The sequence below is a fragment of the Gekko japonicus genome, unplaced genomic scaffold (assembly GCF_001447785.1).
Source record: "Gekko japonicus isolate JY-2015 unplaced genomic scaffold, Gekko_japonicus_V1.1 scaffold484, whole genome shotgun sequence".
In the NCBI taxonomy this organism is placed as follows: Eukaryota; Metazoa; Chordata; class Lepidosauria; order Squamata; family Gekkonidae; genus Gekko; species Gekko japonicus.
In genome coordinates this window covers 992,544-1,015,867 of record NW_015168059.1, presented here as the reverse complement: position 1 = coordinate 1,015,867, position 23,324 = coordinate 992,544, and the positions used below count along the sequence as shown (strand labels likewise).

The 23,324-nt window shown below is 50.8% G+C and overlaps 1 protein-coding gene across 1 annotated transcript; it reads left to right on the top strand.

Annotated features, from left to right (window-relative positions):
* Positions 1 to 26: 26 nt before the first annotated feature.
* Positions 27 to 22,834, top strand: PLAU (plasminogen activator, urokinase). The gene is made up of 11 exons (XM_015414523.1): positions 27 to 92; positions 4,782 to 4,915; positions 6,171 to 6,228; positions 7,452 to 7,556; positions 8,615 to 8,789; positions 11,060 to 11,151; positions 12,499 to 12,694; positions 18,134 to 18,279; positions 19,577 to 19,717; positions 20,060 to 20,208; positions 21,530 to 22,834. The coding sequence occupies exons 2-11, from the start codon at positions 4,853 to 4,855 to the stop codon at positions 21,716 to 21,718; spliced, it is 1,314 nt and encodes a 437-aa protein (XP_015270009.1). The 5' UTR covers positions 27 to 92; positions 4,782 to 4,852; the 3' UTR covers positions 21,719 to 22,834.
* The last annotated feature ends 490 nt before the right edge of the window (positions 22,835 to 23,324 follow it).

Sequence of the window (23,324 nt, the reverse complement as noted above, 5' to 3'; positions counted from 1 at the left end):
CGCCCTGCCCTGCCGCCACCCAGCAGAGCAGCCCGGGCCCGCGGCGTGGAGCGCGCAAGAGTCGGCGCGGAGCGGAATCCGGCACCGCTGGGGTGAGTCTCCCTGGGGGGCAAATGAAGCCCTCCTCCTCCTCCTCCTCCTCCCCCCCGGAGAAGTCTGGACCCGCCGCCGCCGCCGCATGCCCGGAGGGGGGAGCCAAGCGTCCTTCCCACTCCCAGGCGGCTGCAGCAGCCCCGGGGATGCCTCCCTGTCCGCAGCCGCCGCCGCCGCCGCCGTCCTCCTCTCTTTGCAAAGAGGTCTGGCTGCCAAAGAGGAGAGCCGGCTCTAGACAAAGACGCGCTCCGGGACCGGCCCCGGGGACTTTGCGGGCTGCCTTAAACGCGGCCCCGGAGAGCAGCGGGCGACAGGACCGCACATCCAGCCCTTCCCAGGCACCGCTCCCTTCCTTTCTTTCCTTTCTTTTTAATCCCTCGTTTGTTTGCCGTTGCAAATGATCGTCGCTCTGCAGGGCACTGGGATCCCATTCTAATGTTCACGACTGCAACCATTCGAGGCTTCTTTTAAGGTTTCTGTAAGTAGCTGGGCATCCTGCCAACCTAGCAAGACATTGCAAGTAGATCAATAGGTACCACTTCGGTGGGAAGGGAACAGCGTTCCGTGCGCCTCGGCGTCTAGTCATGCCGGCCACATGACCACGGAAACGTCTTTGGACAGCGCTGGCTCTTCGGCTTGGAAACGGAGAGGAGCACCGCAACCCCAGAGTCGGACTCGACTGGCTTCCGAGCAAGGGAACCTTTACCATTAAGTAGCTGTGCAGTTTGGCTTGTTTTTAATGCTCACAGATGTATCATAGAATGTGAGAGTTGGAAGGGGACCTTGCAGGTCATCTAGTCGAACCCCCTGCACTCTGCAGGAGCAGAGCCAAAAGAGAGCCCGACATACCTACAGGCTCCAATGTTCCCTCTAAGCTGAGTTAGCGTGAGCTGGCTCACAGTATTTTAGCCTCCGGCTCGCACATTTTTGTCTGAGCTCAGGAATGAGGGCTCCAGAGCAAACTCACTTTTGCAGGAGCCAAATCACTTGCTCAGAGCCTCAATGCTGGTTGCTCATAAAGTAGAATTTTTGCTCACAAGACTCCACAGCTTAGAGGGAGCATTGCCTGCAGCATACCCGAAAGAGGGTCGTCCAGCCTCCGCTTGGAAACGTCCAGCGAAGGAGCATCTGATCTGCCACCTCCTGAGGTTTCTTTCTGAGGTTTCTTTATTTAACTGAGGTTTCTTTCAAGGTTTCTGTAAGTAGCCATGCAATTGTGGGGGGGGGGGAGAGAGTTGGGAGTTGGCTGGGGTTGAAACACGGACAGTCCCGACGGCGTTCTCGCGTCTCCGTTTCTATCCAAGCGAAATGCAGTTGCTGGTAGTTTTGTCTTTTTTGGTGCAGCAGCCTTTGATCAGCCTTCATTGGATTCCGAGCAGACAGGCTGTGCCTTCTGGAACGTCAGCCGTCAGCCGCGGGCAAAGGACCTAAGAGGCCGGGCTCCTGAGAGTGTGCCGTGCCTCCCCTTCAGCTTTTTGCAGCTTCTGTTCACAGACAGGCAAAAAAGCCCCGTCCGGGGCCTTAAGTAGCCCCAGCCTGGCATGAAGGATCTGCCGTTTAACTTCCACTAGGCTGTAACTGTGGTTTTTGGCTTAGCTGCAATTCGTGCCTTGCCGTGGGGGGGGGGGCTGATCTGCCCTTACGTACAGCTCTCAGCCCCCGCCTGCATCCCTCTGCACTGCGGGCAGGATCAGGTGCCAGGCTGGTGCTTCCGGGAAACGTTCCAGGGCAGCATTTCGGAGCTCCACCGGGACTGAGGAGCTGAGAGGAGAAAATCGGTGTGGCACAGATGGCTGGGAAACCACGGGACCACCGTCCACGGACAGCTGTCAGTGTGCCCCCGCTTCTTTCCCACGCATGTGGCAGGCCGGCCGCGCACAAGACAGACCGATGCCAACACTGCTTTAGGAAGGCCTTATTGGGAGTGAAAAGGTCAGCGTGGGAACAGGCAGAGGGAAAGCGAAGGGCTGCGTCTCAGGGGTCACCCGCCAGGCGTCCTGCATGTCAGCACCTTTTAATCCACAGTGTGCATCCCCCCCCCGCCGCCCACTCAGTATCGATTTTGCTGAATGAGAATCCATTTCATGCATCCAACCAAAAGTGGGCTCCCTGCCAAGCTTCAAAGACAGTAAATGGGTGAGTCTCTCAGGAGCCAGAGGAGTCTTTTTTTGGGGGGGAAGGCTGCTGCTCTCCTGCCAACCTAGCAGTTCAAAAGCAAGACATTGCAAGTAGATAAATAGGTACCGCTTCGGTGGGAAGGGAACAGCGTTCCATGCGCCTTGGTGTTTAGTCCTGCCGGCCACATGACCACGGAAACGTCTTCGGACAGCGCTGGCTCTTCGGCTTTGAAACAGAGATGAGCACCGCAACCCTAGAGTCGGACTCGACTGACTTTTCGAGCAAGGGGAACCTTTACCTTTTACCTAGGCTGCTGCAACAGACTAATTCAGCTAATTTTTTCCCCCCCCCCCCCCCCCCGATCTGCAGCAGAGACAGCTGCTGCTTACCTCCAGGCCAGGGGCTGTTGAGCTCAGCCTCCGAGAGAGCCACTGAGATTGTTTTCTTTTTAAATCCCGTAGGCATCTGCTCATGTGTCATGGTGGGTTTTTTTTAAAGGGGTAAATGGCAATAAATAACTTGCTGGGCGGGTAACTGAGGCTAATGCACCCCCCATCTCTTTTTTCTTTCCAACTTAATTGCCGTCTGAGTTACTATGATCACCCAAATGAAATATGTCTCCCCCCCCCAGCGGTGTCAGTGATCATTGCCTGGAGGGGGTGTGCAGTGGCTGAGGCCCCGCCACTGGAGGCTTCTGACCCGCCTGTGAGGAGGAGGTCGAGGCTTGGGCGACGGGAAGGACAAAAGAAATTCTGGGGAAATGAAAAGATTTTGCATTATGGGCATTTCCTGCTGCGTGATTAGCATTTGCCAACTATGGGAGGAAGCCCTCGAAGATGAGAGACTTTGCACAAACTCAGAGGCTTCTCAAGGGTGGTTAGACTGACATATCGACTGAGATTTAAATGTGAACAGATAGAGACATATGATAACGTGTGTGGAAAGTTCTTCCTAGAAATGTAGTGGTTTGTTATAGCAGATGTCTGGGCAGCCCCATAGCTAGGGATTTTGGGAGGAGGGGGCCTGGGGGGGGGTCAGCTAATTAAATCAAAGTGAATCACATTAATTCAATTTCGGACTGGCCCGGGAGAGAGGGGGCCCAGAAGAAATGCTAGGGGGGCAGGCCCCGCGTTAGCTATGGGCCTGTGTCTGGGTGTTACTTGTGGATTTTCAGGACTAACTCTGTTTCCTTGTGGATATAGAATGGAAATAAAACAATTATTTTAAAGGGACGACAAAGCGCTGCAGAGATAACAGGCCCGTTTGTGTTCATTCTTCTATGCTCTCATTTTCCTCTTTACCTGACTATGCCAAAAAAACCAAGTCGCAGGTGTGCTGAAACTGATAGTTGTCTCGTGAGCCATCTCTGATACTCCCACCGAATCCTGCCTGAATCAAGACTGTCGGTTGCCTAATTTGGCAACAGGCACCGGATGTGCCGGTTTGTGTCCCAACACCTTCCTGAAACACAGGTCTGTGTTGCTTCACGCAGAGACTGAAGAACCCCCCCAGGCCTCAAAGGATGACTTCCGTCAGTTTTGCATGGACACTTTGAAACCCGAGTGCCAAATCCTCAACTGCCAGCCGCAGGGGAAACCATTTGCCAGTGGGGAAAGTGGCCAGGAGGGTCTCTTAGAAGATCCTTACGGGGCCTCTAAAGGGTCTCTTCAGCCTCTCTGAGGACTCTGCTGTCCTCTTGTCTGACCCCACACTCCAAAACCCACACCCTGGGGGAAGGACCGTCCACAGAGAGCCCTGGGACCCTTTCAGACCCCTGTCAGCTCAAGAGCATCCACGGAGTTCAGTCGTATCCCTGGTCTTGGCACTTAACCCTCCATTCCTGGCCTCTCCTGCAGAGGAAAACTCCTGGTGCTTCCGGGAGGCTCCGCCCTTGGTGGAGTGGAGGGGAAGCCGTTTAGAACTCAGACCCAGGGGAGGGCTGCTGGAACACAGGCAAAAAGTGCACCATTCTTACTTACAAAATACCAGAATTCTGGAGGAAATTTTACAAACAGCAAGATTCCTTCTTATGGGCAGGGAAACAACCCCTCCTTCGTGCGTGTATGTTTTCCCCCAATCGTAATTGCCAACAGGCAGCAGTTTTAGGCAAGATAATACGGACATGTATATGATCCTATCACCGTTGTTGGTCTAACAAGTTTTATTAATGCAACAGAAATCTTTTTCTGCCAGAGGTGACAGTCCCTGCAGACAATCCTGCCTCCGGCAGACCACCCTCCACTTTGTGGCAAGCCCAGCCCCGTGGTGGATATTCTCTCCTTGGGGGTAGGATCCTGCCACAGACCAGGTGGTGACGGTGGGGGGGAGGGGACAGGGGGGGGCCTTGGCCTCTCCCAGGAGAGGCTGCACGCAGACCCCTGTGGGTGGGTCTCCCAGGCTGAAGTCCCACATCTGGTTCCTGTTGAAGTTCAGGACGGAGGCGGGAGAGTAAAGCAGCTTCGCCTCCCTCCCCCAAACTGTGAGGAGATTCAAGGGACTGGGGGAAAAAAGAAACCACCAGCAAAACACCCCAAGTGACACGCCGGCTGAAGTCACTCTTTTGCTTTCAGAAATCACAGAAAGAGGAAGCGGAGACGTGAACGGCCAGTCCCGTGAAAATCGGAACCTCTTTCCCAACACCATGAAGTGGCTCTTCGTCACCTCCATACTGCTGAGCGCTCTCCTCCTCGCAGACCTGGCATCCGTAAGTGACGCAACCCGCACAGGCTCCCAAGCATTACTTCCATGTTTGTACTTGTTTCCATTTTTGACCAGAAGTTCCAAGCTTCCTCTTTTCGTCAGGGGACCAAGCCCATTTTGGCACCCTCTGTCCTTATCTCCTTAAAAATAAATGTGAATCTAAACTTGCACCCAGAAACCCGTGGGCTTCGGCCTCCCTTTCGCTCTCTCCCATTTGCCCCGTCAGACTTCTCTCACTGCCTTTATCCTCTTCAGCCCCCTTGACCTCAACTGTTCCCCCAGTTCAGCCCCCTTCCCTAATTCTCCCCATTCTACACACACACACACACACACACACACACACCGCTTGCTGCCTTTCCAGGCTCGGGCCCTCTCCTTTGGGGGGGGGGGGGGGGGCTGCTCCATGTGCACGTCAGAGACTGGTGTGTTTGCCCTGACATTCGGGCAGTGCAGCCAACCGCTGCCAGGGCTTCCTTCTCCACCAGGACCACCACAACGTCTAAATGACCATGAAGATGGATGCCGTGGCTAGCATCTGCAGATGAGCTCAGCTGTGCTTTGCAGCCACACACTTAGCGGGCCTCCCGTTTCCCCTGGGGGTGGGGAATGAGCAGCCCTTGGCCCTAGTTTCCTCTCCCCAGGGGACTGAGGAGCAGGGGGGACAAAATGGCCTCCACGCAGTGACACTCTCGGAACTTACCCAAGCATGGTGTAGAGTCTAGGGGAGGCAGCCTGGCGTCTCAGCCAGCGGTGACACCACACCACCCTCAAATGCCACCCTATACGGACACCGGCGAAGTGGGGCTGGGGACCCTGGCTCTTGGATGCCATGCGCCGTCGATCCGATGCCATCCCTTTGATCCCAAAGAGGGGAAAGTTCTGATTTAGAATGCAGAATAATTGTAATCCTCGCCCTTTTGACGCAGTCGTACTCACAGCCTAAAGACTGCAGCAGGGTCTTGAAGACTCCTGTTCTGTCACGTTGCGGTCCAGTTGACGGGGGGGGGGGGGTTGGATTCAGGCTGGACATCATCTTGCAGCTCACCCCGTCCTCTCCCTGGACGACTCCCCCTCAAGGTCCCGTGGGTCATTTCCCCGACTTGCAGAATGGAAACAACGATCGGCCTGTTGTAAGGCAAACGCCTGTTGTAAGGCAAACGCAGCCAGGACGTTTTTCGTAACCTGTTGTATGTACACTGACCATCCCACCCCGTCGGATTCCTTTAGCATAACGGGCACCTGTTCTTGTTCTCTCTTAGGCTCGGCGTTGGGAGAAGCCGCATAAGCAGGCGAGCAAAACTAAATACGGACACCAAGGTACAGGAACGCCTTCTGTTGCTACCTGGACTCAGTTGTTGCTTGAGCAAAAGCTACGGTGGTGGGAAGGTGTTAGGATTCCTTTTGAGTAAGTCAGCAGAGTATTAAGAGACTGAGTCCATGGTGTGTTTTAAAATATAAAAGGTTTACTATAAACCTAACATTGGAAAAAGGTACACAGGATATGAAAATAACAAAGAGCTTATACGCCTACATCCTTACATCTAAAGGGTAAAACGGGAAGAGCCGGAATGGCGTCTCCTTCTCTAGTCAGAACAAAGAACAGGAGGAGAAACCAATATGCTAAAATACTTGACACCTTGGTTTCCAATCAGAGTAGCAAATTAGCTCCAAAGTTCCCGGGCATCCTATTGTCTAAACAGATTGGTTACAAACAAACATGTGACTTAACAAACAGCATTAACCCTGTCAATACTGAAGTGTTGTAACACCCAACAGAAGGGCCCTCTCGGAGACTTCCGAGAGACTTCCAGAGGCGGTTGGCCCTCGCCTTGCCCTGCGTAGCAACCCGGGAGGTCCTTGGCCGTCTCCCATCCAAGGACTAACCAAGGCCGGCCCTGCTTGGCTTTAAATCCCATCAGGCCAGCCTGGACCATCCTGGTCAGGGCGAACGACGGCCACGTCACCCGACGAATACGTGCAACAACTACAAGGATCCCTCCTTTTAACAAAAAGCAGGTTAGGGACAGAGAAGGCAACTCTGGAGCAAGGACAAATGGGAGGGGGAAGGAGGCTTCCCCAGCAGCCGCTGCACAAGGCACTGCCCCCCCCCCCCCGCCCACCTACAGGACTCATGACCAATGTTCCCTCTTAGCTGTAGAGTCTTGTTAACAAAAGTTCTACCATATGAGCCACTGGCATTAAAGTTGTGAGCGAGTGATTTGGCTCCTGCATCAATTAGTCTGCTCTGGAGTCCTCCTTCCTGAGCTGAGACAAAAATCTGTGAGCCAGAGGCTAAAAAACGATGAGCTAGCTCACACAAACTCAGCTTAGCGTGAACACTGCTCATGACAGACCTGGTGGGAAATCGGGTGGGGAGAGGTGCCCAGGGAGGCGGGTTCGACACCCCATCCTCCCCCAAGGCTTCCCTGGTCCCAACCCCTCCCTGCCCCTTAGGAGACGGGGCCATACATTTGGGGGCAGAGCACGCAGCTGTACACGGTTGTGCTATGTAACAGTGCGTTTGTGTCCTCTGTTTCCAGACTGCAAGTGCTTACATGGAGGAACGTGCATCTCCTATCAGCTCTTTTCTCGAGTCAAACGCTGCCTGTGTCCCCCAGGGTACAGTGGAGACCACTGCGAAATAGGTATGGTGCTTGTCAACCATTTACATTTCACCCGACTGCTCGGAACTAGCATTCTTCTTGGCATACTGGTTTTATGCGCTGATGTGGGCTACCTGGTCCAGTAATGCCATTTCAAAAGTTGTGGTCTCAATACCACAAATGGATATAAGATTAATGTAATGACTAGTTCCGCAAAATCTCATTCTTATTTACTTATTTCTTCTCCACTAGCTCTAATATTTCACATTAAATCTTCCAAATGGTCGAATGATATGAAGTAATTGTTATTGTAAGTTGATAATAGAAGTTTCCTTTTCTTTCTTCTCTTTCTTACCGCTCCAATAGTTCAGATTGCTTCCTAATGTTACTATTAAGTTTACGCCAAGTCTGTTATCTTTCTACTGAAAACATATTCGGAAGTGTGATGAGTAATGTATTGTAATTCTTTGAACATGTTATAACGTTGTACATACTCAGGAACTATTTACAGGATGTGAATGTAATTGGAAGATAAATTGTTCACTGTTTGAAGTGTTAGAATTGTTAAAAATTGAAAAAAATAAAAAAAACATTTTAAAAAAAGTTAATTGCGATCCAATGCCAGGATATGACCCAATGCAAATCTACTTAAGCAGAAGCCTCTCTGAGTTCAAGGGGGCCGTTCCAAGCAGGTTTGCCTACTGTTATCCCCCCCCCCGCCCCTAAAGCAATAGAGTTGCTACCGGGTTTTTTTAAAAAAAGAAGAAGCAGCAGCCACCTGCTGGTGGCAGGGGAAGGGAAGCAAATGATGTTGGATGTGAGCAGGGAGATGCAGGAATGTGCATGTTCCCAACCCCATGGATCGCAAACCCCCTCTGAGTATGATCTGTCTGGAAAGTTCGTACCAAAGCAGGACTGGGGGAAAGATGCAATGAAGCCATGGGGAACCCCAGAAGGTGGATGACCCCATGACAATGTTAAGTGGAAACCTTTCACACCATCATGGTTGGGGGATAACGTAGAACAAAATATCCTTGCGGAAGCAGCCAAATTCACAGTTGTCAACCGGGACTGACTGTGGCCTTCACCTTTGTCCTCAGATGCCGAAAGTCAGTGTTACACGGGCAATGGGGAGGACTACAGAGGGACCAAGTCGGTGAACGACCTGAACGAGCGGTGCCTGAACTGGGACTCCCCTCTGCTGAAGAGGTGGCCGTACAACAGTGGCATGGAAGGCGCCATGGAGCTCGGGCTAGGCAAGCACAACTACTGCAGGTACCGGATCAAAACAGACGGCTGGCTGTGTGACTGTGCTGGTAGTTCCTCTGGGGTGCCTTGAGCGGCATGGGTCCCAGCAGCCTCTCCCCTTCTCCGAGGACCTTAGCTGAGAAGGGCAGTCCGGAGGACAGCTGGCTGGCTCTTCCAAGGCCGTCTCATGGGTCACTCTCAGAATCACAAGGGGACTCGTCCCTTCCACTCTCACAGAGGTTACTAAGGACATAATTTAGTGCTTTTAGGCAGGGGTCGTTTCGTAGAAAAAGAGCTAGGGGAACTCATTAGCATAACTCATTAGCATATGCCACACCCCCTGACATCACCGGAAGTGTGTCATAAGGCCACACCCCCTGACATCACAGGGAGTGTGTCATAAGGCCACACACCCCGCCCCCAACGGTCTCGGACGCCGCTGCTGGCCTTGCAGCTCCACTGCTGAATACCCTCCCTCTTCTCCTGCCTCCTCCTGGCTGAATGAGGGCCGGAAGCAGGGCGGCCGGAAGCAGGGGGCGGGGCTTCGTCATGTGCCCCGCCCCCCATACCCGGGGGCACTGCGATCCCCCCCGAAATGACCTCTGCTTTTAGGATACTGATGGGGACAAACAGGGTTGCCATTTGTCCGGGGGCAGTGGCCAAACTTCCACGCCCAGGCTTCAAACCCCACCAGGGCTTTTTGTCCCAATGTTGGGATTTCTTTTGAGTAAGTCAGCAGAGTATTAAGAGACTGAGTCCATGGCGTGTATTATTAATATAAAAGTTTACTATAAACCTAACATGGGAAAAAGGTACACAGGATATGAAAAATAACAAAGAGCTAATATGTCTACATCCTTAAAGCTAAAGGTAAAACGGGAAGAGCCTAATGGTGTCTCCTTCTCTGGTCAGAACAAAGAACAGGAGGAGAAAACCAATATGCTAAATGCTTGACACCTTGGTTTCCAATCAGACTAGCAAACTAGCTCCAAAGTTCCCAGGCATTCTATTGTCTAAACAGATTGGTTACAGACAGAACAGAAAACCTCTATTGGCATAACACAGATAAACCAGAACAAAGGAAAAACTTAAGGGGTAGTACTAAAACAACGTCAACCAATATTCCCAATATCTCAAAATACAAAGCAATCCTAACATGGTTTACAAGATTTACAAAGTACTACTCTTGACTTCCATACATAAGTCAAAAATTCAGCGACAGATAGTGTTATTGCTGGACTCTTGTCTGCTAGAAAGAAATTTAAATCCCTATCCAGAAAATCTCTCTGCAAAGGGAGAAGCAGGCGGATCAAAACATTGCGCATAGCGAAATATTTAGGACAACGAAAGAGAATATGGGTGATAGAATCAGGTTCCCCAAGATTGCAGTTACAAAGTCTATCCTTGTACGGAACACCCCTGTATCTACCGGAGACCACTACTGAGGGGAAAAGGTTGAACCTTGCAAGCATAAAAACCCTCCCAAAAACTGGGATTGTCAGATTAGCGATATACGGTAGTAGCATGGAGGTATGCAAGGGGAGGAGGGGTAATGAATAGGGAGAACAAACTCCAAGACTACCGGCATTAATGGTCTGCGCCTCTATATCCCAAATTCTCCTCCTAACCACCTGCAAGATTGCTACCTCACCACAGTTATAGAGGGGTTCCAGATCAATACCTAGGGTACCCACCTTTTTCACTATGGCTTGTGACCACTCTGGTGTATAGGGGTCAGCTAAAAGTTGGGCCAAGATTGGTTACAAACAAACATGTGACTTAACAAACATCATTAACCCTGTAAATACTGAAGTGTTTTGACTTGTAACACCCGACACCCAGGAGCAAAAATAGGGGGACAAGGACCAACGTCCCTCCGTGTCATGATGTCACTTCCAGTTGTACCCAGAAGTCACATCGTGATTCTCTAGGAATTCTCCAGATCTTTGTGGTTCTTATGGTTTTACCATCATGCTGCCACTTGGCACCACGGGACAACTTAGGGATGGGGCATCTATACTTTTAAAAATTGTGCAAGAGACAGAATGTGGGCTGAGGCACCTGCTGAAGTCCGTCTGTTCGACAGCTATTAAAAATACTGCTGGAGTCCTGTTCTCCTTCGCCTGTGTTTCTGCGAGGCGTTTGGTTGTACGTAACAAGAATTGTTACTGAACTGGTGGATGGCCTAAGCATCTTCGATGATGTTCTGTTGTTGATGAAAGGAACTTGACAGCCCTCTGTCGGTGGGTTCTAGTACTAGCAAGGATCCGTACAAACATCGCTTTACTGTTTTACAGAAATCCAGATGGCCGGGATAAACCGTGGTGTTACGTTAGGAGGGGGTACCGAACCTTTTCCACCTTCTGTGACATAGCAGACTGTCACAAACGTAAGTGATGTCTTACTTCTTCAAGTGGCAGATATTATGAATCTCAAACTCAAGGCAGGACTAAAGAAATCCAAAATCTGTTCCAAGAACGACACAGTCCTGTGATCTAGCCGCGCAAGGGAAACGAATGTACATGCACTTTATTTGCAATGTATGTCCTGACTGCAAAGTAGTGCTGCTAATCACATGGCATGGTTCATGTGAACCCCTCAACACACCCTGCTGAATCAGACACACACACACACACGGGCCCATCAGAGTTCATATAATCTGCTCAGACTGGCAGCAGCTCTCCGTGGTCTCAGGCGGAGGTCTTCCACGGCACCTGCTGCCTTGTCCTTTCAGCCAGAGATGCGGCCAGGGATTGAGCCCGGGACCTTCTGCGGGCCACACAGCCGCGGCCCTCTCCCTGTCCTTCCCAGACGGTGTTTTTGGTCTGTGCCCAATGAGGTGGTCCCCTTCTGAATATCCGTTTTGTTAGGGATTCCCAGCACGGTACCCACGGGTGCCATCGCAACACCTCTCCTGGTGCCCCCACTCAGTGTTTGTAGAAAGGGGGTTGGGGGGAGGGGGGGCTTCTGCCCAGCAAGCCTTCCAATTGGCCACTGGGGATCCGATGGGCTGTGCGGATTTTTAAAAACGTGGCTCCAGCCACCGCAGCTCAAGGATCTTCACTGTCTGAAGGTGGGGCGTGGCGGCCGTCGCATGGCCGGCTCTGCCTCTTACAGCACCGATTTTGTGGCTGCCCCCCCCACCAATTCAAAAGGTGCCAGTGGGCTCAGAAAGGCTGGGGACTCCTGCATGGTATCAGAATACTTGGTCTACAGCCAGGCAGTATTTTAGGCGCAACGAATTTAGCCTAAGCCTCATTTTTGTGAGTAGAAACATCACAAAACATTTATATAGAGAAAATCTATACAGCTGTAATAACCGTGTTTAAAAGAACCTTGGGTTTCCTGGTATTAAATGTATGTCTATAGTCATGTCAGTATGCCTGATTTTACATTTTTGCCCGGCTTTATCCTGTTCCATAAAAGGACCTCATCTTTGAGTGAAGAAGCATAATTGTCCAATGTACAAATTTACCATTTACAAAGCAGAGGACCCCAAGAGGTACAGTCCAGGAAGTGATTTCCTGAGTGTGTCGGATGAGCCTCAGCCCTCGGGTTTAGCTTAGAAGTCCACGAGGGTCAGCCACAACTGAAGAGGGTTTGGGGTACGGGGCTCTTCCTACTGCTGTGAACCTAGAAGTGTTTTTGGGATTGTGAAGCGACCAGAGCAGGGTCTTTCTTGCCTAGTTCTGGAAACAGCCCCTCCACCTGAACGTCTTCCCTTTCCCCCCACCAGGAGCCACGTGTGGCCAGAGGAGCTTTAGCAAGTACTTCAAGATTGTGGGTGGGCAGAAGGCAGAAATCGAATCTCAGCCCTGGATAGCCACCATCTTCCAGTACATGAAGAGAAATTCCGCACAAAGGTTTTTATGCGGCGGAACGCTCATTGATCCTTGCTGGGTTGCTACGGCGGCTCACTGTTTCAAGGGAAGGTAAGCATCTCTTTCACACCACTTCGGATGTGTCCATTTTCTCAACTTTTGGTCAACATCCAGAGCAGGGCTTTTTTAAAAAAAACAAACTTGGAACTGCACCGGAGTAAAAGGTTCCCTTGCTCGAAAGCCAGTCGAGTCCGACTCTAGGGTTGCGGTGCTCATCTCCGTTTCACAGCCGAAGAGCCAGCGTTGTCCGAAGACGTTTCCATGGTCATGTGGCCGGCATGACTAAACACCACAGTGCACAGAACGCTGTGACCTTCCCACCGAAGCGGTACCTATTTATCTACTTGCAATGTCTTGCTTTCGAACTGCTAGGTTGGCAGGAGCTGGAACTAGAGATGGGAGCTCACTCCGTCATGCGGCACCGGAGTAAGTGATAATAATTGGGATGCACAGCACATGTGGCTGAAACAGGCCTGTGCGTTTTCCTTGTGTGTGCATCACTGCCTGCAGCGTAACCCTGGCCACGGCACATGACTTGCCGAGGAAAGGGTCTCCGAGTTGTGGGGTGATTTCCTTTGTCTTTGAAACTCTGGTGAGCCGACTGTGGAGAGGAGCGGTGGAGTCAGCAGGTGGGAAAGAGAAACAGAAATGCTACAGCTTTCTAGAGTCAAAGCCCAACATGGCTCCCCTCTGAAAGTGTGCCTCAGGAAGGTCTGGGATAAGTCACTTTTCATGTTGTTATCAGTTGCTTTTGGCATAAATACAACTTTTTCTTGACTTGAATGGTTGAAAACGTACAAATGTTTGTTTAGAATGGCAGCTTTTCCTCCCTCGGGAACTGCCCCGATCCATAGCAATAAAGGCATAGCTATAAAGGAATCTGAATAAATTAAATACATGATTTTTCCAGTAGCATTTACATATGGATAAAAAGAGTATGAATAACTCGATCTTTCCTAAGGAATAAAAATATGCTTACTTTCTTTTTGGAGCTGCGGTGGCTCAAGTGGTTAAGACGCTGAACTGCAGACTGTGGAAGGTCAGTAGTTCAGCAGTTCGAGAACCGGGTACCGCATGACGGAGGGAGCTCCCTAGTTCCAGCTCCTGCCAGCCTAGCAGTTCGAAAGCAAGACATTGCAAGTAGATAAATAGGTACCACTTTGGAGGGAAGGTAACAGCGTTCTGTGCACCTTGGTGTTTAGTCATGCCGGCCACATGACCACGGAAACGTCTTTGGACAGCGCTGGCTCTTCGGCTTTGAAATGGAGATGAGCACCGCAACCCTAGAGTCGAACTCGACTGGCTTTCGAGCAAGGGAACCTTTACCTTTAGCTTTTACTTTTTTTTTAGCTGGCTGCATGTATGTGTAGGAACAGGCGCCTTCTAGAACAGGGGTCCCACCAACATTTTTCAGCCTGCAGGGCCCTTTGGAATTCGGGCTCAGTGTGGTGGGCACAGCCACCAAATGGCTTCTACAAAAATGGCAGCTGCAGGAGGTGGGACCAGCTACAAAATGGCGGCTGCAGCCAGGGCCGGCTCCAGGCGTTTTTGTGCCCTAGGCGGGGCTACCTTCTGGCGCCCCCCCCGCCCGTTCGTCCACCAATTACGGGGGTTGCCAACCTCCAGGCGGGACCTGGAGAAAAGGATCCCGATGAGTCCCCGCCCCCCTCTGCCGCCACATAAATCAGTTTGCTCTGGAGCCGTCCCTTCCTGAGTCGAGACAAAAATGTGTGAGCTGGAGGCTAAAAAACTGTGAGCCAGCACACACTCACTCAGGTTAGAGGGAACACTGCTTTCGGGAGCTGCAGAAAAACACACACATTTTGCGGACAGAGAGAGGAGGGGAGGGTCTGTCCTTCCAAGTCGGAAATTCGTGCGCCCGGCAGGAAATGTCTCAACCCCTGACCGCCCCCCCCCCCGAAATTGGAAAGTCTACACCCTTGTCTCCCCCCACACACGCACACACGGCTCTTGGGCTTCTTCTCCTGCTGCTCGTCGTCACCCAAGCCCAGCCTGAAGGAAAGCGCCGCTCCCGTGCCTGGGGAGAGAGCGAGAGAGGCCTCGATTCATCACGTGCAGCGCCCAGGTTCGGGGCAGAGCTTTGGGGGGACCCGAAGAAAGGGGAAGCGAAGCCCCTCCACCGGAGGGAGGGAGGAAGAGAGGCACACGCACCCCCCCAACTCCACAAGCTGCCGTGCAGAAGCCCGCACACGCTTCCGCGGGAGTCAGGCAGTGGACCCTGAACTCAGACGGAGAACTTTGGGGGGGGGCGTTTGGTTGGTCCCAAAAAAACTCTTCGTTTTGGAGGAGGTGCGCCACGCGCGCTGGCAGGGATGGGGGGAGCTGTCCGCCGCGCTACCGAGCGAAATCCCTGTTTCCCCCTCAAAAATATCCACCCTTCCCCATTTGTCTCCGCCGCTTCTGGCCCAGAGTTGCCGCCAAGCTCCTGGCTGGCGCCTCCTCTCCTCCGCGACTCTTTGTCACCTCCCCCCGCCAGCTAAGCTGGCGCACAAAAGGCGACGCTCCCGGGCAGCGCAGCAGCTGAGCGCGGCTGGAGCCAACCCTCCCAGGAGACCCCCGCCAGCGCCCCTCTCCTCTCCCGCATCTCTCTCGCCCTTGGGGAGCGCGAGGCCACTCACCGAGCGGGCTGCAGGGCAGTCGGCATCACCGGCCGGGCAGTTCGGCTTGCCCAGCAAATCACCAGCTGCTACCTGACGTGCCGGTGGCTAGGCGCGTCAGGGCCGCCCCCTTGAAGCCCCGGCCTGGCTCCATCTTGACTGCTGGCGCCGACGGCTTGCGGGGGGGGCAGGGCACAGTTTGGCGCCCCTGAGGGCCAGTGCGCTCTAGGCCAGATACTAGCTGGCCTAGTGATAGAGCCGGCCCTGGCTGCAGCTGACCTTTAGATCCTTGTGCTGGGGTGGCCAAGCGGCTACTAAAGCAACTTTTTTTTTTGACAAATCTGCACAGCCAGTCAGAAGCCTCGCTGGGCAAAAGCCCACCTGGCACCCACCACTTTCAAAAACCACTTGGCAGGTGCCCACACACTCCACGCTGAGGACCCCCAGTTTGGTGTAGTGGTTAAGTGTGCCAGTTTGGTGTCATGGTTAAGTGTGCGGACTCTAATCTGGGAGAACCGGGTTCGATTCCCCACTCCTCCTCCACTTGCACCTGGCTGGATGACCTTGGGCAAGCCGTAGCTCTGAGAAGAGCTGTTCTTGAAAAAGAGCCGTTCTCTCATCAGAGCTCTCTCAGCCCCGCCTACCTCTCAGGGTGTCTGTTGTGGGGAGGGGAAGGGAAAGGAGATTGTAAGCTGCTCTGAGACTCCCTTGGGTAGTGAAGGGTGGCGTATAAATCCAATCTCTTCTTCTTCTTCTTCCCCGTTCTAGAAGATGAGAAAGAAGGGGGGGTGCCTCTTCTAAGATGATTGTGCCCACTGTGGGGTTTGGGGGGGAAATACTTGCGTTAAAACTGTCAGGATTTCTTAAAACAAAATTGCTGCTATGTTAAGGGCGCCTTTCAAATCAAATCAAATCAACAGGAAGGTTCTTAATCAGTCTAACCCAGTGGTTCTCAAATGTTATTTGTTTAGAAAACTTAATCTGCTGCTGCTCCTGAAATCTGCTTGAGGCAGAAGGCAAAATGCCTCCCATCAGGGGAAGGGCCACTGGAGCGGGAGGGAGTCTCCTTAAGTGGGAGGAAGGGTCCTTGGAGGAGGCCGGATCCAAACCCCACCCCCCACCCCCACCTCTGCTAACCAGACTCAAGGAGGCCAGCAGCTATGAAAACACACCGTGATCTGGGCGGTCGCAGGTCCCAAAATGCCAGCCACAAACTCACAAGTTGGGCTTCACGAGGCCCTCAGTCTCACAGCCTCGGCATCCCAAAGCTCAGCAATATGAGGACAATAATACTGACATTTCTCCTGTTACTCTTGGGCCCTGCCTGTCAGGTAGTCCTGTCATAGAACCGGAATGTGGAGGGGTGCACCGCCTCCTCCTCGTTCCCAGCTCTTCCCTGTCTAGCTTCTGGCTGCTATCTCTGGCCTGACCTTGTTGTCGTTCTCCAGCTGCAAATTAACTTGCCTGGGAAAGTTAACGGCTTAGGCGCTCAGCCACTTGCTTGCTTCTTGCAGCCCACGCGCACGAAATATACTCATTGGCTTTAGCTCTTTGGGGGGGGGGGGAGTTTGATTACACTATAAGACAGGGGTTCATCATATTGTAGGTCATTCCTGACACAAGCTGTATACTCGTTCTTTAGTAATGGACTACTGATAAAGCACTTATCTTCTTATAAAGCCTTGTGTGTGGTGTGACCTGGCTAAGGAACCTGACACTGCCCTCCCACTGGGGAGCTCACAAAGAACATACCTGGTTCTCTTGTCCTCCATTTTATTTCCACAACAACTGTCTGAGGTCTCCCAGTGACTCAAGGGCACCCAGTCAGCTTCTTGACAGACAGGAGATTTGAATCCGTGATCTCCCCAGTCAGAGTCAACACCCTAACCACTGCACAGTTCACCCGCTATGCGGGACTATTGTAAGGACTACAAGTTGATTTGTGTGCGAAGTGCTGAAAGCACTATATAAATGCCAAATATTATTTTGTCGAAGGCTTTCACGGCTGGAGTTCATTAGTTGTTGTAGGTTTTCCGGGCTGTATGGCCGTGGTCTTGGCATTGTAGGACCTGACACTTCACCAGCAACTGACTGGCATCCTCAGAGGTATAACACAGAAAGATGGAGTGCTCTCTGTGTCAAGGTGAGAAGAAGAAAAATGGTAGGCAGATACTTTATATCTACTCAGGAAGGTGGGGGTAGGGCTGAGTTTCCCAGGCTGTGACATGCTAATGGAGGAGCTTTCCTGAGGAGGTTCTTTTGCATATGGGCTGGCTGTTGAAATTCTAATCTTATCTGTAGTGCTATTGTAAGATGTAGAACATTTTGTGTTTTTCAGGACAAGAAACCATGCCCTATTTATTTTTAAACTCGCTTCTTTCCTGTTGAACATGAAAGACTTGGCCAACCTGAAAAATCAGCCATGGCGGAACATAGCCTAACTCAAAGAGGACACAGTATCTTATTCCAAGCCACTAAAAGGTTGGACAACACATCCAATTACCATGTCAGGTGACACAGGGAAGCCATTGAAATTCATAAACATAAACACAATTTCAACAGGAAAGGAGTTTAAAAATAAATGCCAGTCACAGCTGCTGGCGAAACGTCCGCTCCCACAATGCCAAGACCACGGCCACACAGCCCAGAAAATCTACAACAACTAACAAGTATTATTTGTTTAATAAAAATATTGACCAGTATAATATATATAAAATGATGTATATTTTATAATGGTGAAGCAACACAAACTATTCCATAAATCAGAGAACAAAGTAAAAGTGACGGAAGGGCCGTGGGAAACTGTTTCATGAAAATACTGCTTTAGAAATCTTGCTGAAATTCAGGGCTGTGTGCCTTTTGCTCTCTTCAGGAGTCCCGACCCATCCCAGTTCACAGTCGTTCTTGGAAAGACCTCGCTGACCACTGATGAAGCGAATGAACAAAGATTTGAGGTTGAAAGTGTTGTCCCGCATGAGGGATTTTCAGAAGAATCTCAAAATCTTGACAATGACATTGGTAAGGTGATGCCCCAAGTTTCCTTTCCAGTCACTGGCATATTTCACATGTTTTTTGTAGAAACAGGGCCATGTTTAAGCAGAAAGAGTTCTATAGGAGACCACTGAAGAAGTTCCAGTTTAATTACACGTTTCCTATGTGCCCAGCAGGGGTGTGCAAAAAAAAAAAAAATTGGCCCATTCGGATTCCGCCGAATCGGGCAGAATCAATTTCGGCTGGCGGTAAGACTCCGGCATGTCAGTTTCATCAGTACCAGCCTATTCAAGAGTCTTTCCGCCAGCCGAATGTCAATTTCAGCCCCATTATATCCTATGGGCCATTGAAGTCAATGGCGAAAACATAGGGTATATTCTGGGGACTTGAGGAGAGGGGGCTTGAGGGAGAGACTCCAAACTCGCAGGGTAGCTTCTGGAGCCTCTCCCCAAGACACCAATCAAGAGCATTGGACCAGGGGGTCCAATTCTACGGGCCCTCAAGCAGGTTGCCCCTATCTCCTTCATTGTTCTCTATGGTGGGGGGAAAAGTTACTTTTTCCCACCATAGAGAACAATGGAGGGGATAGGGGCAACCTGTTTGGGGGCCTGTAGAATTGGACCCTCTGGCCCAATGTTCTTCAAACTTGGTTGGTATCTTGGGGAGAGGCTCCAGCAGCTACCCTGTGAATTTGGAGCCTCTCCCTCAAACCCCCTCCCCTCCAGCCCCCAGAATATACCCTATGTTCAATGGCCCATAGGATCTAATGGGGCCGAATTGCTGCCGAAATTCGGGGGCAAGCCTGAATCGGCCTGCAGCAGCCTGAAAGGGGTCAGAATGGGCCATTTTCGGGGGTGCATTCGGTTCGGACGAACCGAATGCACATACCTAATGCCCAGTGGCACAGTGCATTCTTTCCCAGGCTTTGGGGGGGGGGGGAGAGTAACAGCAAAGCGAGAGAGAAGTAAGAAGCAAGTGTCACAAGCATCAAAGAACAATTGTGTTTGTATGAACACAACAGTAATATGCGGGGCTTTTTTCCTGGGGAAACGAGCCGGGATGTAGTTCCAGAACCTCTTCAACAAAATTCTTTTAAAAATGTTTAAAAGTTCATGAGTTGTTAGTATACAGATTGAAAACTTCATTTTCCTCTTGAGAGTTTCGGCTCCTCTTTTTCCAGAAAAAAACGCCCTGGTAAGATGTGAAAGCTAAATGATCTAGAGGAGCAATGGGAAGTACCTATAAACTTAGACATCTTTGCTTTTAATCAAAGTCGGTGGCTGAAGGTTGTATTGATAAAATCAACTCCTTGCTCCTGCTTTAGCCCTTCTGAAGATCAGATCGTCTTCAGGACAGTGTGCAGAAGAGTCGAACTCTATCAAAACCGTTTGTTTGCCGCCTGAAAACCTAGTACTGAATGACAATTTCCGGTGCGAAGTTTCTGGCTACGGGAAAGCGAACAGCAGTAAGTGAACTCTCTTTCCTTTCTTGCATGGTACGTCTGAGTGGTGCCCAGCATTGCTAAAGTCCAGTCGCTGGGCCAGGATTGGCTCCTCGGGGACCTGTGCCGGCAACAAACAAGTGTCTACATTTTGAAAACTTGGCTTGTATGATTTGTCTGAAAACTTCGCTCCTGAAAGCATAATATTGGCCCCAGGGACTACGGTGTAGATATTTTAAATAAACCCACAGCAAGACCCCCCAAGCCTTGAAAGTCATCCATGGGCTTTGCTATCGGGAAAGCTGATCGCATTAGACTTCCCTGGGGAAAGTCCTCCTAATCGGATGCCATGTCTGTTGCCTGCAGGTGATATTATGTATGCAAGAATTCTGAAATCTACCAATGTGAATCTGATATCCCAGTCTGTGTGCCGGGATGAATACTATCACAATCGCGGTCTGAACGGCAACATGTTCTGTGCTGGAGACCCACGCTGGAAGACGGATGCATGCCAAGTAAGTCGGGCTGAGGAGTCACTTCTAAGTTAAGAACATAAGAGACGCCAATGTTGGATCAGGCCAAAGGCCCCTCCAGTCCAACACTCTGTGTCACACAGTGGCCAGAAATACCAGGTGCCATCAGGAGGTCCACCAGTGGGGCCAGGACATTGGAAGCCCTCCCACTGTTGACCCCCCCCCCCAAGCACCAAGAAGACAGAGCATCCCTTGCCCCAGTCTGAGAGTTCTTATCTATACCTTCTGGGTAATAACCACTGATGGACCTCTGCTCTTAACATAAGAACATAAGAGACGCCAATGTTGGATCAGGCCAAAGGCCCATCCAGTCCAACACTCTGTATCCCACAGTGGCCAGAAATACCAAAACTACCTGGAGGTCCACCAGTGGGGCCAGGACACCAGAACCCCTTCCACTCTTCCCCCCCCTCAACCACCAAGAAGACAGAGCATCTCTTGCCCCAGAGTCCCTATCTATACCTTGTGGCTAATAGGGGCCACTGATGGACCTCTGCTCCATATGCTTATCTAATTCCCTTTTGAAGCTGTCCATGCTTGTAGCCGCCACCACCTCCTGTGGCAGTGAATTCCATGTGTTCATCACTCTTTGGGTGAAGAAGGACTTCCTTTTATCCGTTCTAACCCGACCGCTCAGCGGTTTCATGGAGTGCCCACGAGTTCTTGTATTGTGAGAAAGGGAGAAAAGTACCTCTTTCTCTACCTGCTCTTTCCCATGCATAATCTTATAAACCTCAATCATGTCACCCCTCAGTCGTCTTATCTCCAAGCTAAAGAGCCCCAAGCACTTTAACCTTTCCTCATAGGGAAAGTGTTCCAACCCTTTGATCATTCGAGTTGCCCTTTTCTGCACTTTTTCTGTCTCCTGGGCAAACGCAACCGCCACGTGAATGGCATATTCCTAAGGCACATATAGCTGGGGTCTTCAGGGCCGGGCTCTCCTCCACCCCAAGCTTCTCATGGGTGGTGGTAGAAAGAGCCCTCAGGTTGCAGCCAGTTTGGTGTCCTGGTTAAGAGCAGTGGACTCTAATCTGGGAGAACCGGGTTTGATTCCCCACTCCTCCACATGCAGCTGCTGGTGTGACCTTGGGCCAGTCACAAGTTGTCTCAGAGCTGTTCTCTCCAAAGCAGTCCTCAAGAGAGCTCTCTGTTGTGTCTGTTGTGGGGAGGGGAAGGGAGATCACTCTGAGGCCCTGAGTAAAGCGCGGAGTATAAATCCCATGTCCAGTCTCTGACTGGTGCTAGAACGCATTCATAGCTACATAGGAGAGTGTAACTGTCATTCTTGGTTTTGCCGTATCAGGGTGATTCTGGGGGCCCTCTGGTCTGTGAGTCCAACAACAGGATGGTGCTCTACGGCATTGTCAGCTGGGGAGATGGCTGTGCCAAGGAAAGGAAGCCCGGCGTCTACACCAGGGTCACCAGATACCTCCCTTGGATCGAATCCCACATGAACGGAGTGCACTTCAAAAGCTACTACCCTCCTAAGTGAAAGCAGCATTTCCTTCCCAGCAGGGACCTGGAGCGTGGAACCAGAGCGTGGAACCCCGAACTAGTGAATACTGAGCCTAACTACAATGCAGTGCATTGAAACGCCCAGTCTGGCCTTGGAGTTGATCTTAGCCTCTCTCGGGGGTAGCTTTTCAGACTTCTCACGGGGTCATTTGTTAATGTTCATCCCAGTTTGTCTGAACAGAAATTATCTCCATGGATGATACAAAAATTCTCCATTGGGAACAAACTACTGTGTTATATTTAACATTTAAATATTGAGTGTTTGCCAGCTGATGTACTTTACATGGTATTATTATTCACAGGGATAGGTATTATAATATGTCAATAGTTTTTGAGAGATTTAAAAGTCAGCTGTTAACGGGCTAATGGAGAAAGGTAAGCCTGCTGAAGTCCCTTTGTATCGAATAGAGTGAGATCTAAGTGCTAAATTGTTTTGAAATGTTGGTGTCTGCATTTCTCGAGTGCACTTAACTTTCTCCGTTCAGCTTTTACCACATTTTGATTTTTTTTGTGTCTAAAATATTTTTTCTTCTTTAAAATAACGAATGGCCACCAGCCCTTATGATCTCCAAACACGGAAAAAAGTTTGAGGGCGTCAGAAAGGGGGGAAGGTTACCCGGGACTGATCATGCGCTCCTTTTCTAGTTCCAGCAAAACCGTTAGTGAAGCAATTGCTGTTGCTAAGAGGACCATTCTTGAAATTACTGGATCTAGCGTAACAGTTGTAGCTGACACAGATACATCCATGGCGTAGAGTTAAGGAAGCCTCCATATTCAGAGGCAGTCAACCTCTGAAGCCCACGTGCCAGGAGGTGACATCAGAGGAGGGTTTTGGCCTCTGTGCCCTCTTCGTTGGCCCTCCTGGGCAGCTGGTGGGAGGTCGTGTAAGACACCTGAGGTGCAGGCAGTCCTTGCCTGGAAAAAAATTGAAACGGTTCCCTTTAAATTGTGTTTTTCAACCAGGGGCTGCCCACACCTGAGCTCCAAGGGGCAAAACCACTGCTTGGAATCCAGGGAAGGTGTGCAGCTGCCCCCTCCTTCCCCTTCCTGCAAGTTTCAAAGGGCCGTTCAGCTGATTGGCAGGCCACATGGAGGGCCCTTTTAATGTCATGGGAGGGAGAGGGAGGAGGGGCAGCGGCTGTCTGGGGGCATGCCTCACATTTGAGGGGGCAGAGCCCCAAAATGCCCCATCGTAGCTATGGGCCTGCTTTGGAACAACAACAACAAAGATGAGGTCTGGCAAGTGGCTGCCCCTCATAATGAAGAATATTTTAATATATAGTTTGGCAATTACTTTTTTCCTAATGATTTGTAAGTACATTTTTCTTAATGAATATGTAATATGTATGCAGGGGGCAGGAACCTCTGATGTTATTTAAGAGTTTTACTTTGTTTAACTTATTGTTAATAAACCAGGGGTTTTAAGAGCCTGTTGATTATATGGATTCATTTTTTTCTTCTTTTTCACCACATTTGGTTTATGAGATTTACTTATTTCGTATATTTTCATCCCACTTTCCTCCCTAAGGGGGACCAGTGTTCCCTCTAAGCTGAGTCAGTGTGAGCCAGCTACCAGCTTTTCA